At 33.9% G+C, this 14,115-nt stretch overlaps 1 protein-coding gene across 2 annotated transcripts in view; it reads right to left on the minus strand.

The window, feature by feature from the left end:
* Positions 1 to 1,960: 1,960 nt before the first annotated feature.
* The window catches only part of LOC139092369 (uncharacterized), an 82,028-nt gene continuing 69,873 nt past the window's right edge, over positions 1,961 to 14,115 (minus strand). Inside the window, exons 6-8 of one of the 2 annotated variants that reach the window (XM_070642724.1) lie at positions 6,349 to 6,853; positions 4,811 to 4,961; positions 1,961 to 4,544 (exon numbers count right to left, since the gene is read on the minus strand). In XM_070642724.1, the coding sequence (XP_070498825.1) occupies positions 4,400 to 4,544; positions 4,811 to 4,961; positions 6,349 to 6,853 (801 nt within the window). In that variant the 3' untranslated portion in view covers positions 1,961 to 4,399. Of the gene's footprint in view, positions 4,548 to 4,810; positions 4,962 to 6,348; positions 6,854 to 14,115 lie in introns of both variants that reach the window. The other variant, XM_070642722.1, reaches the window with a different exon arrangement.

Genomic DNA, 14,115 nt, shown 5'->3' on the forward strand with positions numbered 1-14,115 from the left:
TTTCTTAGAAATTATCTTAAACAGACATGATGTGCTGTGTTATTTAAGCTGCTTTTTCAGACTGTAAATATGAGTAAGTATGAGTTTGTGGTTGATTTCATTGATTGATTTTGAGTCGCGACGAGATTCTAAAGGTCAAGGGTAGAGGCGAAGGTTGAGGAATTGCTGAGAATCTCAGTGTTGAGGATAAATAGTGAAGTGGAAGGTTATCAAGTCTCTCAATTAAGGTTACCTGAAGTCTTTCGATGAATTTTCGAGTTTGAGACCAAGGTCAAGACTATAAAGGAGTTGTTGTCGATTAATCTCGAGAACAGGACTGGAAAGGACCAAGACTCGATCTCATAGTATCCCTTATTCCCCAAATACTCATCAATCCCAACTCACATCAATAAAAACTCCATCCAGAACATCCTCAATCTCCAAAAATTTCCATTGTCTTCCTAACTCATTCACATAAAGTAAACCCAATTTAATTCAATCTGTGTTGTCGAGCCTTTTTTCTCTCATCCAATAATTCTTGCTGCCTTTTTTGATAGTCTCATCTACTATTCTCCATTCTTTAACCTTACCAATCTCATATTGAGGAAAATTCAGCTTCATCCTTAAATTCAACAAGTTTTGTATTTCCCTTTTTTTTTGCTGCTCTTATGCCTATCTCCATCTCCTTTACACTCCTAACTAGGTTTATTTTCTCATTTCTTTTGGTATTGCACAACGTGTTACATTGAATGAAGGATGAATGGGATGAAATTATAAAGTAAATGGAGCTTGTGTGACTTTTGATCCTAGACTTCAATCTGTTCATGTTATGACTTGACTTTAATCATATTGTTGGAATGGAAATATTGTCTTGGAAATGCTCCATTCAGAAGTTATTGCTGAAATTGATTTTTTTCTATTCATTCATTCAAGAAACTGCGGATCCACTGACTATGGGATAAGAAGTAAACTTAAAGAAGAAAATTTGATTCAACAATGAAATTTAATTTCATCAAATTTGCTGCTTGTCTGCTTATTGAGAATTTTTTTATAATGTAATTCTCCTTGAAAAACAGCAATATTGTCTACAATGAGAGTCAATTTGTATGCTTGGACAAAGATTTTGTTTCTGTAGTTACGACATAATTGAATTTAAGATGCACACAATGTGAGAATATCGAGAGGATGCTTAAAAATTCTGCAAGAAATGTGAATGATGTTGTTGGGAGCTGAGGTTGAGTTGTGGTATGAGATTGAGTATTTTGAGGAATCAAATTCACACATCAAAATTCAAAAGTCAAAATTTTTAATTTCGAAGATTAAAAACTTAAATTTCGAAAGTTCAACTTTAAAAATCAAAATTCTCAATTTTAAAATTCAAAATCTTCAATTTCGAAAGTAAAAATCTTCAATTTCAAAAGTCAAAATCTTCAATTTCGAAATTCAGAATCTTCAATTTTAAAAGTCTAAATCTTGAATTTTAAAAGTCAAAATCTTCAATTTCAAAAGTCAAAATCTTCAATTTTAAAAGTCAAAATCTTCAATTTTAAAATTCAAAATCTTCAATTTCAAAACTCAAAATCTTCAATTTCAAAAGTCAAAATCTTCAATTTTGAAAGTTAAAATCTTGAATTTCGAAAGTCAAAATCTTCAATTTCGAAAGTCAAAATCTTCAATTTCGAAAGTCAAAATCTTTAATTTTGAAAGTTAAAATCTTCAATTTCGAAAGTCAAAATCTTCAATTTTGATAGCCGAAATATTCAATTTTGAAATTTAAAATCTTCAATTTTGAGAAGCTTTTATTCAATTTCGAAAGTTAAAATCTTCAATTTTGAAAGTCAAAATCTTCAATTTTAAAATTCAAAATTTTCAAAATTCAAAGTCCAAATCTTCAATTTTGAAAGTCAAAATCTTCAATTTCGAAATTCAGCAATTTTGATTGCAAACATTTCACCTATTTTTTCACATAACTTTCGATTATTAACTCAATTTCTATCCGAACCATTAAAATTGTAAAAAATGTTTCAGACATGATCGAAAAATATCAACAACACAAATTTATTTGCTGTATTTTTCTCCATTTTCATAGAAGTTGAAAATTCTCATAATTTAAAAATCAAACCAACGTAGCACAAACAACAAAACAACCATGTGGTTCAATGCTTTTTTATCCCAAAAAAACTTTATACATTTTAAATGTGAAAATTATAAAATTTTGTGTAAATTTTTAATCATCAAATTGTTTTAATTGCTGCGTCAAAATATTTTCCTCGCATAATTTTAATTGTTTTGAGAGTTTTTTTTTCAACTATTTTACATAATTATCATAAGCATAACATTGAAAATGATTACATCATCTCGACAAAGTTATTCAACCTTAATATATTTAGTAACGAAATATGAAAAAAAATTCCATCAATGCGATTTTAAAGCTTTAAAAATTGTAGAAAATGTGTTTAACCTTCATTGCCGTGTTTTTTTTTTTTTTGTATAAAATTGTTTAATTTGCTCATAAATTTTTTGTTTTCTTGTTCTTTATGTCATTAAATTGGCATTTATTCTTTTTGATCCTGTGCGGATGTTTTGTGGGAATTTTAGGGGAATTTTTGGAATTGAATTTTAAATGATTGAACATTTTCTGGTTTCTGAGTCATTTAAAGGGATTCGAATAGCACAAAATGATTAATCGATGAAATGTCCAGCCCAATGTTGGCGTAACGCTGACTTAGTACCGAATTCGGTTTAGCAAGTGCTATTCTGGCTTTTATGAACTTCATTAAGCTGATTTTGCCTAATTTGTGTCATTCAAGTCATCCTAACTAGCAAAAACCTCAATGAAACCCGACGCTAGGTTTAGAACCAGACATTGTTTGAGTTCAAGGTTGGATGACTGCTTGTCAAACCATTTGGGAGTCAATCCCCTCTGGAGTCAATCGATTCCTTCTAGGGGGTTCAACAAACAATCATCCAACCCCTGAACAAACCCCTAGTCAGGTCCATATCAAGCTGGATTCAGTATAGTATTTGCTCTAAATCGACATAATGCTGTCCTCTAGCTGTTTTTTGACCCTTTTGAGTCTGGCAATTTAGAAAATTTCAAAAAGTCCGCTCAAAAACTCCACAAAACATCCTCAACAAGGACACACTCAAAAATATTCCCCAAAAATTTTTCTTTTTCTTTTCATTATATTTCTCCAGTTTTTGTAAAATGCTTGCCTGCATACAGCCTTAATCGTTAATTTCGTGCTAGCTTTAACAAACACAAAAGAGTTAGAGAGAGAGAGAAGAAAAGTTGAAAAAGGGAGGAATTTTTTTCTAAATCATAAATCCTCTTTAATTTCACTTGTGTCTGCATATTTACAATGGAAAATGAAAGGAGGGGAAAGAAAAGAGTTATCTTGTATCGTTTGGGGCTGTTTGCTTGTTACGTAATGCTGACAAGGGTTGGAGGGACGGGGAAAGGGATGGCAAGTTACGTCATATGCTAGTGTTGTCCAACCTGTTTGTCTCAAAGCATTAATGCAGTAGAGGACAATCTTTGTGTCACGAAGCACTGTTACAGTTTTGTTTAAACTGAATACCGCAGGCTCCAAAGCACTAGTGCTTTGATTGACATCCTGTGTACCGCAAAGCACTATTGTAGTGGTGGAAACCCTGTGTGTCACGAAGCACTAGTGTAGCGTTGTCCTGACTGTGTGCCATTGATGCGAAACACTAGAACAGTGTTTGACAACATTTGTGTCTTAAAGCAGTGTTGCAGTGTTGTCCAAAATGTGTATCGCATGAAACGAACACCAGTGTAGTGATGGACCACTTGTGCTTGTCCTTGGACAGCAAAAAATGTTTGGAAATGTCATAAACCATGCCATGTGCACTTTCGGTCCATTCTTACCTCTAAGGTGTGTCTAGGCACAAAACAGTTTGAACAACATTACCATGAACAGTAAAAATTTTGCTAAGGAGGAGTGAGAAGGATGGCAAGAGTTACATAACAAGCAATCGACCCCATCTCTTAAATTTCTCTTTTTCTGTATTCCTTCTGTAAGCCTTATACACGATTACGTACATCAAAACGAGTAAAATTTCTTTCTGTGTGTAAATGTAATTCTCTCATCGAGATTCTCGGGGGTTTGAACGACAGAGACAGAACAAAAAAAAAAAGAGGGAAAAGATGAAAATTTAATCCACAATGTTGATTTTTATGAGAAACAACCAAAAAAAAAGGTAAAGAATTGAAAAGGAAAGAAAAAATGTAAAAATTTACGCCCGAAGCGACCGAGCTAACATTACATTACGAATATGTGTATCAATGTGAATCGTTGAGGAGGTCCAGGTCCACCTACCTACCCAACAAATCATTCGTGCGTATTATTTTCTTTCTGTCTGTCTTATGCTGGTTCAGCGGGGTGACATTATTGATTTATGCACCCTGTAGTAAATTTTCCTGTTTGATTGACTGTGGATTGTGTGCCGTTGATGGCTGTAATGTTGGTATGGCACTATTTGCGTGCAATACATGCTCCAATGTGGGTGGTATGATCAAAGGTGACGCTAGAAGCTGTAGACTACTGTAAAAAAAATGTCAAAAGAATAAAGGAATTATGTTAAGATGGGAATATGTCAATTTGTTAGATTTATTGGATATACGATACAAAATAATAAGACATAAAGGAATTCCAGTCAATCCCTCAAGACATAATTTCATTCCAAAACAATATTTTTTTATTCAATTGACAAAATTAAAAAATTTTTTTTACACAAAACCAAAAAAATAAAATTTGTTCCTCAAAAAAACAATAATCAAGTCAGTAACATTGTGACATAAACTCACTCGGTAATTGATGGACCGTTTGGATGGAAGCCATGCAATGCATTTGCGGCTTTTGCGCGGGCTAAAAGTGTCATTACTGTTCGTTTTGTTGGATTTGTTATGTTGTTGATTGTGCTGCACAATAGCGGTCTCTTTCGTCCTATTGAGCCGGCTGTTTGAGGGCGGAAATGGATATAATTAAAATAGAGAGAATATTAGATAGTTTGATGATAGTTATGGACGTCGTTTTTGTGGTTATTGGTATGAGTTTGGCAGTTGTTGGCATTGGCAACTATGTATGGCTGTTAATGGAACTGGAAGTTGATAACTATAGCTGTTGATAGAACTAGAAGTTGAGTCGAATTGCATATGAAGTTGAGTCAGTTTGTCCGTACAAAATCGCAGAGAAATGAGGCATTTTAGATCAATTCTGATTGAATTCGGGTCAGTTTTAGTGAATTCTGGGTAAATTCTATTAAGAAGAGATGTAAAGGCTTCCATGCACAGCTGCATCAAAGGTTAGAATCTATTCATTTTGTCTTACTAACTTCAGAGCTTAATAACGCTTTAAATTAGCATTTTGTCGAGCACTTCAGCAACCCTTGATAGCTTGGTGGTAAGAAGTCTTGCCACGGAAATCGTGGGACGTAGGTTCGATTCCCATATGGAACAAGGTGTATGAAAAGTGTCCCTTTTCTTCTACATAGTCAAGTCTTAAGTTTTTAAGTAGCCGAATGAAGCTTTCAGACTTAATCAAGTCATACAAAGCAATTGACACCTATATTCATCTTGAAAAAATCTAGACAAGGATTTGGTTATTGGATATGTCTAGCAGAGCTCAAAATCGGTCCAAATTTTGGATAGACAAGTCGATTCGATTTTGGCTGAAGCTAGACAGTATTTAGTGGTGTTTGTATGGAGTTGATGATATTGTCGACTAATTTTTCAGCCTGAAGTCATTGACATCTTCATAAACCTCCAAAAATTCCCACCCAAAATTATCAATCCTTCTTCATAACCTCTAAAATGTCATTAACGCTTTTGGTACCTTTTAAATGTCATTTACAAAATAATATATTGATAAATTCTGTCAATCTGATATGAAAAATATAAATTTTATTTGACATGGGTATGAGCCTGATAAAGGTATTGGCATGAAATAAATTTCAACTTCTTTTGTACACACCGAAACTGATTACGATGTGATGAAAGACTGAATAGAAATTTATTGTAATGTCTTTTTTTTCTAGCTATAAAAAATACCACAAATTGTTGACATTTAAAAAGAAATTGTAAAGCTGCCAAGTTGTTGGTTTTGAAGGTAATTAATTGGAAAGTCAATCAAATGTATTTCAGCAGTAAGTATGAAGGCAGCCTGACAATAGATGTAGAAAATTACAAAAATCTCATAGAAAAATTGACCAAAAACTCGAATTTAATCTTCAATGCCTTAATATACTTCAACTTCCAAACTCCTACATTAAAGCCTCATTAAACCCACAGCCGCACCGACCATCATAACAATCCACAAGTAAGTATATAAAAAAACAATACATTACCAATATTGACGCCTCTCAAAAGAGCATTTTGTTGATCGATTAATGTTACAGCAGCTGGAACGGCTTCTACGTCATTTCCTATATCCAGAGGTGTTGCTTTTGCTGCTGTTAATGGCTGATTATTATTTTTTATCGTATCACAGTTATTATTGTTAATTGCTATTGTGTTGTTATTGTTATGTTGTTGCGGTTGTTGAAGATGCTGCTGTTGTTGTTGTTGTTGTTGTTGACATCCATTAGATATAATTGATGATGCAGCCGAAATTGAACTACAATTGTCCATGCTGTAACAATGTTGATCTGTTAACATCCCTGTTTCACTGACAGCTGTTGATGACGCCCCTGATGATTGTTCCATAATAATGCTATTATTATGCTCATGTGTGTCATCTGTGCTGCTATTACTGTTGCTACTGCTCGCACTACTTAAACTGCTGTTTTGTGTTGTTGTTGAAAGTGCCTGCATTTCCCATTTTTGTTCTTGTCTGATGTCATCATGATGATCCTGTAAATTAAATTTAAATATATATAGTTAGTTAGGCATACAATGATGATTTGTGTGCTGGATAATTTTTTCATACGGGTGCAAACAGGAAGGCACAATGAGTGCGAGAAAAAAAATAAATTTTATATTTTCCTATGTTCCGTTCGTACATAAAACATCTCATTTTCCGCCTATGAGCCTGTATAAATATTAAATTCATTCATATCCACTCATTCAAGCATATTCATTATGATTCATCACATATTAAATAGCATTTTATATCTTTATTTCTGCTGGCGCGAATTATAAAATGGTACAAAGTTTCGGTTTGTCATACCCGAGTGACACAGGTGAAGACGGGTCTACAAAATTGCTTTTAAGGCTCTGCTTAAGCTCTTTTATTGACAACAAATGGAAGTTGCCTCCATTAGTCATGTATATGGGTGCTATTTGACCCACAAGACTACCATTAGATCCACATGACTGCAATTTGTTCCATATCACTGCCATTTGGTCCACATGGTTGCCATTTGGTCCATTTGGCTGCCATTTGATCCACACGGCTGCCATTGGATCCATAAGCCTATCATATGATCCACATGACTGCCATTTGCAATCAACGTGGCTACCACTTTTCCTCTTCATCATTGACCCTTCTTCATTCCTGTCGCTCGGGTTAAAGGCACACATATTCATATCATATGATCATTTTTCATTTATTCCACATATTTTTGTATGTTAATGAATTATGAATAACTCTTTTTTTTGTGAATAAAATTTTCTATTTTTCAACTCATACAGTCCTTTGGACTTCCGCCGTCTTTTGTTTAAATACCGCGAACGTGGAAATGTAAAATATGAATTATTCTGGACTAAACTTTCTCATTGTTCCTTTTTGATGTGTGTTAATATTTGTTCTGGCTTTTTGCAGGGGAATTTCAGTAGGGAACGGATTGTTTGGTTTATGACGGACTGTAGATCGAGCTATATAAATGAATAGGGTTTCTGATGCCGTTAACGAAAACGGAAAACGGGCCGTTTTTTCGAAAAAATAAAAACGGAAAACGGCCGTTTTTTGCTAGCTGTTTTTCCGTTTTTTAATATGAATTTTTCTCTGAATACTTGGAAAATTTTCAAAAATTTTATTAATTTTTCGACTCACAAAAGTTTTTAAATAATAATTTAAACTAAGAAAATTAATATTCGTCAATTTTTTTGGCCTGCAGTATACTTTTAGAGCAGAGTTGTCACCTATCGATTTGCTATAAAAGGCAAAAATCTATCACAGGCATTACCTATGTAAAGGCAAACAAATTTGCCTACTTGTAGGCTTACCTAGCCAAAGGCAAAATCTAGACAAAGGCACTGCCTAGCTAAAGGCAATAGTTTTTGCCTTTGCCTAGGCGCTGCCTATAATAGGCATGCCTGGGGCTAGGCAAACCTAGCGTAGATTTAGGTAGGTGCCTAGTGTTTTTAGTAAAAATGAGAAAAAATTACGCACCTACTCAAATCTATGCTAGGTTTGCCTAGCCACAGGCATGCCTATTATAGGCAGCGCCTAGGCAAAGGCAAAAACTATTGCCTTTAGCTAGGCAGTGCCTTTGTCTAGATTTTGCCTTTGGCTAGGTAAGCCTACAAGTAGGCAAATTTGTTTGCCTTTCCATAGGTAATGCCTAGACAAAGTCAAAAGCTACCATGATACAGTTAGGCACCTACCCACAGGCACCTATCTGACAACTTTGACTTTTAGAAGTAAATTTTTCGTTTATATATCTTGGCAAATCAAAAAGGACTTCAATTTGAATGCAACGTATTGTTTCCCTTTCATTAAAAAAACGGACCCGTTAACGGCCGTTTTTCAGAAAAAAACGGAAACGGCCGTTTTTTAGAAATGCCGTTTTTCAGAAACCCTATAAATGAAGGAGGCTCTACTGTGGAGGTTTAAAGGCTCCCCACGTGTGCTTTCCCAAACACCAAATAGAAGCTGCTTTCATTTGGCAGTCTTGACTTGACTCAGACCTGGCCTAGAATCAGAATCACTCAAGTCGTCAGGGACTCGATTTTCTGCTAATACTAACCCCTTCCGGGTTGGATACATAACTCATGAAATGAACTTACTAACATGCCTGTTTTAGTCACCGCAGTGCCCACTCTAGATTGTCAAAACGGAATAGTAACGACATTGACTCCAAAATTACAGTACAAATTCTAACTATCCTCAAAAATCCATAAAATGAACAAATTAATCTCCATTTCTATGACCACAAATACCATTATAATACATCCAATTTAGATAAGGCGCCAGCTGCTTCAAGGAAATTTCTTGTCAATTCCTCTATAATTTTCATTGCTCTAATTTTTAGGCAATTTATGGTGGTTGTAATGCTTAATTTCATATTGCTTAGCATCAAGATTTATGAACACAAACTTTGTCGTGTGCTGGATGTGCAAATAAAATTTATTTTATGGTTTCTATGGAAAAATTACTGCGCACGTGGATATTATTTGAGAATTTAAGCTAGAAATATTTAATAATCGTCGCTTTAATGGCTTCATCTGCATTATCTTTGAAAGTTTTTGGTGTAGCCTGAGTGATGCAAAGGAAGCCTTGAACCATGACTTCTGTATGGTCATCCAAATGACTGCCACTTGGACCATGATTGTTAAAGTTCATCAACAGCTCAAAGACAGCATTAAATCACTCAATAATCATCCAATTAACAGTATTTTCAATTTTCATCCATGATTCTCCAATAAAGATTAAATGGAATGTCCAAGACACTCAAATCTAAGTCCATAATTTTAATTCCATAGTTAATTTCCATAATTTTTCATTGTCCATTCCTACATGCTGCAGAAAAGTCATTGAAATGCTCATAAAAACATTAAATTTTGTGTCCAAAATTCGGATTCTTAATGCAGATTCTCTGACATGAACTTATTCCATTATTTTTATTCATGTGACATGTTCCATTCCAGTCGTACTTATTTACATTCATTATACTATTCAGAACCGTCATAACCCAGACATTTTTCCAGCACAGCATTACTACTTTCCATCCATTTTTATTAGAATCCATGCCTTTTCTGAAGATGAAAATGCCTGCAGGAGTCATAAAACTATTTTACAATTTTACATAAGACAGGCATGAATAGAGGAAGATTTCGGGTGTGTGCCGCCATAGTATTTCAATTTTTGAAGTGTATATAACCATTCATACACGTTTTATTATGATGTAGGAACGAGAAGAAAAAAATGTTCAAGCATCGACACAACATATATTCATTCAGCTTACAATAGCACTTAGTTAGGCATCCATAAAAAATATGTATGCTATGTGTGCAGTGTAGATGGAAAAAAGCCCTATGAAGCTTCTAAATCATTTTGTAGAACATTGAAAAACTTCTCACCGCATTTGCATGGGATTTTTGACGGCTTTTTTGAGTATGTGTTAGTCATTGGGGTTATTTTGTCAGGATTTGGTGGTTAAAATGATAGATTACGGATCTTAGTGGTTTGGAGGATAGGGTTCACCTCAAAATTTTGGCCTGCAGACAAAAAACGCAGGACTGCAGCATTGGACAAGCTATAAGGTTAAGTCAAAAATTGCAGGCAGGTGTCTAAAATGCAGGCTTGTAGTTCTTGACAAAATTCAACTTTTAGAGTTTATTACGGATTGGTCAATGTAAGTTCCGTCAGCCAGGTGCCGAATTTTGGAACGATTCACCATCATGAGCTTTATTGATCCTAAAATTCTTCAAAATTAGCTAATATCTACTAATAGGCCAAAGAGCAACAAGAGATCAAATAATAACAAATCTCAGTGGATAACTAAAGAGCACCCAAGGGTATACATACGAAGTATCCATGCCATTGCCTAAAACAAATAAAAATCCATTCCAGAACGGTCACCAGCCTCTCATTAGTAACTCATTCCGTCCATTTAAACATAACCAAAGCACATTTAACCTATTTAAACCCTCATCCAGACAAAATTTCCCCAAGGGAACCGAAAATAACAGCAAAAATAGCAAAACATCTAGAAGTAAGTGAAACAAGAGGAATAAAAAATACATAACGACCAAGAACAAGAAGATAATTTAATTTTCTGGGTGAATGATGCTCATCAGCAATATTTCTACCATAAAAAAAACTCTTTCCCTATCCAGTTATCCTTTATGCCATCATGCACCGACCATAAGTCTGAATGCGATAGTTTTATGGACACTTGTATGGCAATAATAAATGCTAAGGGTTATAGATGATCCTTTTTTTCCGTTAAAAAAGGAGGATGTATGCCATAGATTTGTCTTATTCGCCTCAAGCTATCCTCTACGGCATCCACAAATTTTTGGTTTAAATGTATACAAAAAAAATATCATATAATAATATTTATTTTCAGGTAGAGGAAATGCTGTATGCTTGAAAAGATACTTTAGCTGATTTTAATGGTCATGATATATATTTTACTTCCATTTCCATGTCCTATTTCGACCATCAGCTTATGTTTCATTTCGGTCGAGAGGAGAAATGTGGGCAACAAGATAAAGGCACAAAAAAAATCTCGACATTATCAAAATCTTAATTCTTATCCTGGCTACATAAAAATATACAGCCTCTGTATAACATAAAAATATATATCAAATAGCAAACAATAATTGAGTAGGGGTTATGGCATTTTGAATCAGTTATTGGATTGAACTTTATATGTAGAGTTTTGGCCGTAAAAAAATATAAGAAGTGGAAGGTAGGCACAGAAAAAAAAGGGTTTAATGTCTTCTTATTATTTTCTTTATGTTCGCATGCCAACAAACATTTTGGATATGAATGTAATGAAGCCGTTTTTGAATTGAAAATGAAATTGAAAAAATAATGATAATGTTGCTTTTTTTGGGGGGAATTGAGTTTGAAAAATGTTGGGAAATATGGAATGAGTGGTGAATAACAGCAATCTGGAGCTTTAGGTCTCGTCTAGTCGAGCTGATTTGGCACATTTTTGCCAATTGACTTGATTTGAAGTTAGTATGAGTTGGTTTGTCGTCGATTTAAGATGATTTGATATTCAAACCATCCATTAACGACATTACTGCCTGTAGAATACAAACGGAAGCTGTGAGCCGCATTTCCAGTGAATGAAAAAGGACTAGTGAAGTATTTCGCGTGTCAAGATTCGAACCCATGATTATTGAGTTGGTATACGATGTTCAAGTTCTCAAAAACGACAGAACTATGCAACTGAGCCACCTAAACTCAAAAATTTGGACTAAGACTTGGTTAAAATGGAAACAATTGGATCAAATCAGTTGTACAGTTCAATTATGATCCATGGCCTCCCTCAGATAGCACCTAAAGCTAACTCTATCGATGGCTTCCGCATAACCAATGCCAAGAACAATACTCCCTCAATCAACAGCCTCCTTCCAAGAATTCTTCGGAATTTCAAGCCTTTTTCCACAAAATTTTTCAAACCTCGATCTCCCCTTCCTTCATTTGAATATTCCAACATAAACTGATTGTATGTCAATTTTTTTTAAAATCAATGCGGCATATTATTATCTCACAAAAATAATATGAATGTTACACAAAAATTTTCCCACATGCTTGCCTTTTGGGGTACATTTCAAAACGATATTTTTGTTAAGCATACATATTTGACATTTTGTACTTTTTTTTCCAATCAGATTGAGATGGAGGAAAAAAATTTTCCATTTATTTTTTATTGGCAGTTATTTTATTGTGTAATAAGGATTGTGTTTTATGGAAGTCACATTTATGGAATCATGATTAGAAAAATTGCGTATCAATTATTTTTGATTTTAAGTGATTTTTGTAGATTTTTATGAGGGTTGATAAATATTTATAGTCAAATGAAGTTTAATTGATTGCAATAATGTTATTAGAGGGTGATAATATTGAGATTCCATCAATAATTGAGGAAAGAGAGGAGCTAGGTGTGAAATCTACAATGGAATATTCATAAAATGTTGATAATATTCATAAGAATATGGTTTAATTGTTTCCATCTAAGGTGCATGTGACTGAATTGGAGTCAGACAAGATGAATATGGCTAAATTGCAGACAGATCATGTGAATTTGGCTGAATTAGAGCCATATCTGTTGAATATGCCTGACTCGGAGTCAGATTTTTACCATTTTTACATTATGTCCTTTTTAGAAGTATTGATTATGAATAAAGTATCAATCCCAGAGTCAGGATATAGTCTATTAAAGTTTGAAGCTTAAATAATTGTTATTGACATCAAATACGGCCAATAACAACCCAACAAGACTGTCATGCAGCTCTTCAAGCACATCTTAAACTAAAAAAATCAATATTTATCCCTCCGACTACCCAAAAAAGCTCCCATAAACCATAAAAATCCATAGGACAGCTAGAAAATCTCTCAAAAGTAAATCCAGTGGGATTTTCAATTTATGTATTAGAGCTTAAACTATTGTCTATATCATTAAAAGATTTATTTGACTGAAATTTCTTCATCAAACTTTTCCTTATGTTTTAAGCCAAGCCAGAAGCTCCAGTAGTTAGGGATAAAAACAAGTCTTAATATTTGTAGCAAAAACACACATTTAAAAAAAAGTTTTTCAAAAGTTCTTCAAAATGGAAAGATTAATTTGCCAGTCCAAAAGATTTATAGAGCGAAAGCTCTTCTCGTAGAGCTTATCTATTTTATTTTGTTGAACCCTTTTTTGTTGCTGCTTATGTGTCAAAGTAGACGAAATGATATAAATTGAAAAATTGCCCAAATGTATAAAAGATAAACTCATTGTGTCTGTATCCGTACTCAAAAAAATATAAAGAAGAAACTTGACATGACTCCAATTGGACATGAAATGTTTTCATTTGGGATAAATTTGTACTTTACATCGAATTATTGATGCATAAATTAAATATCCATGTTATTCCTCATGTAATGTTAATGGATGAATTACACGAAGTTGAATAGGCAGGCACTAACATAATCCATAAGGAGGAGGAACAAGAGAGTCAAGTTAACAACTGTAATAAGCATAGAATAATGGATGAGAATATTATCCTTTGCCCCCCTCCATCCCATGATGATCACTTATTACTTATATTGTAAGTGTGCTGCTTGTATTACATTCATAAGCATGTACATGGGTATTAAACAATTCACAATGAACATTGACTTGGTGGAAATATGGTAAGTAAGGTTAGAGGTTGTGTCTAGTAGGCTACTTAAGCGCAACAAGGCATGGTATACGGTTGTTCATGGAATTTGGCAGCACATTAGTGTGTCG

The sequence above is a fragment of the Chironomus tepperi genome, unplaced genomic scaffold (genome assembly GCF_022539635.2).
Source record: "Chironomus tepperi strain 1889 unplaced genomic scaffold, CSIRO-AGI_Ctep_v1 contig_298, whole genome shotgun sequence".
In the NCBI taxonomy this organism is placed as follows: domain Eukaryota; kingdom Metazoa; phylum Arthropoda; class Insecta; order Diptera; family Chironomidae; genus Chironomus; species Chironomus tepperi.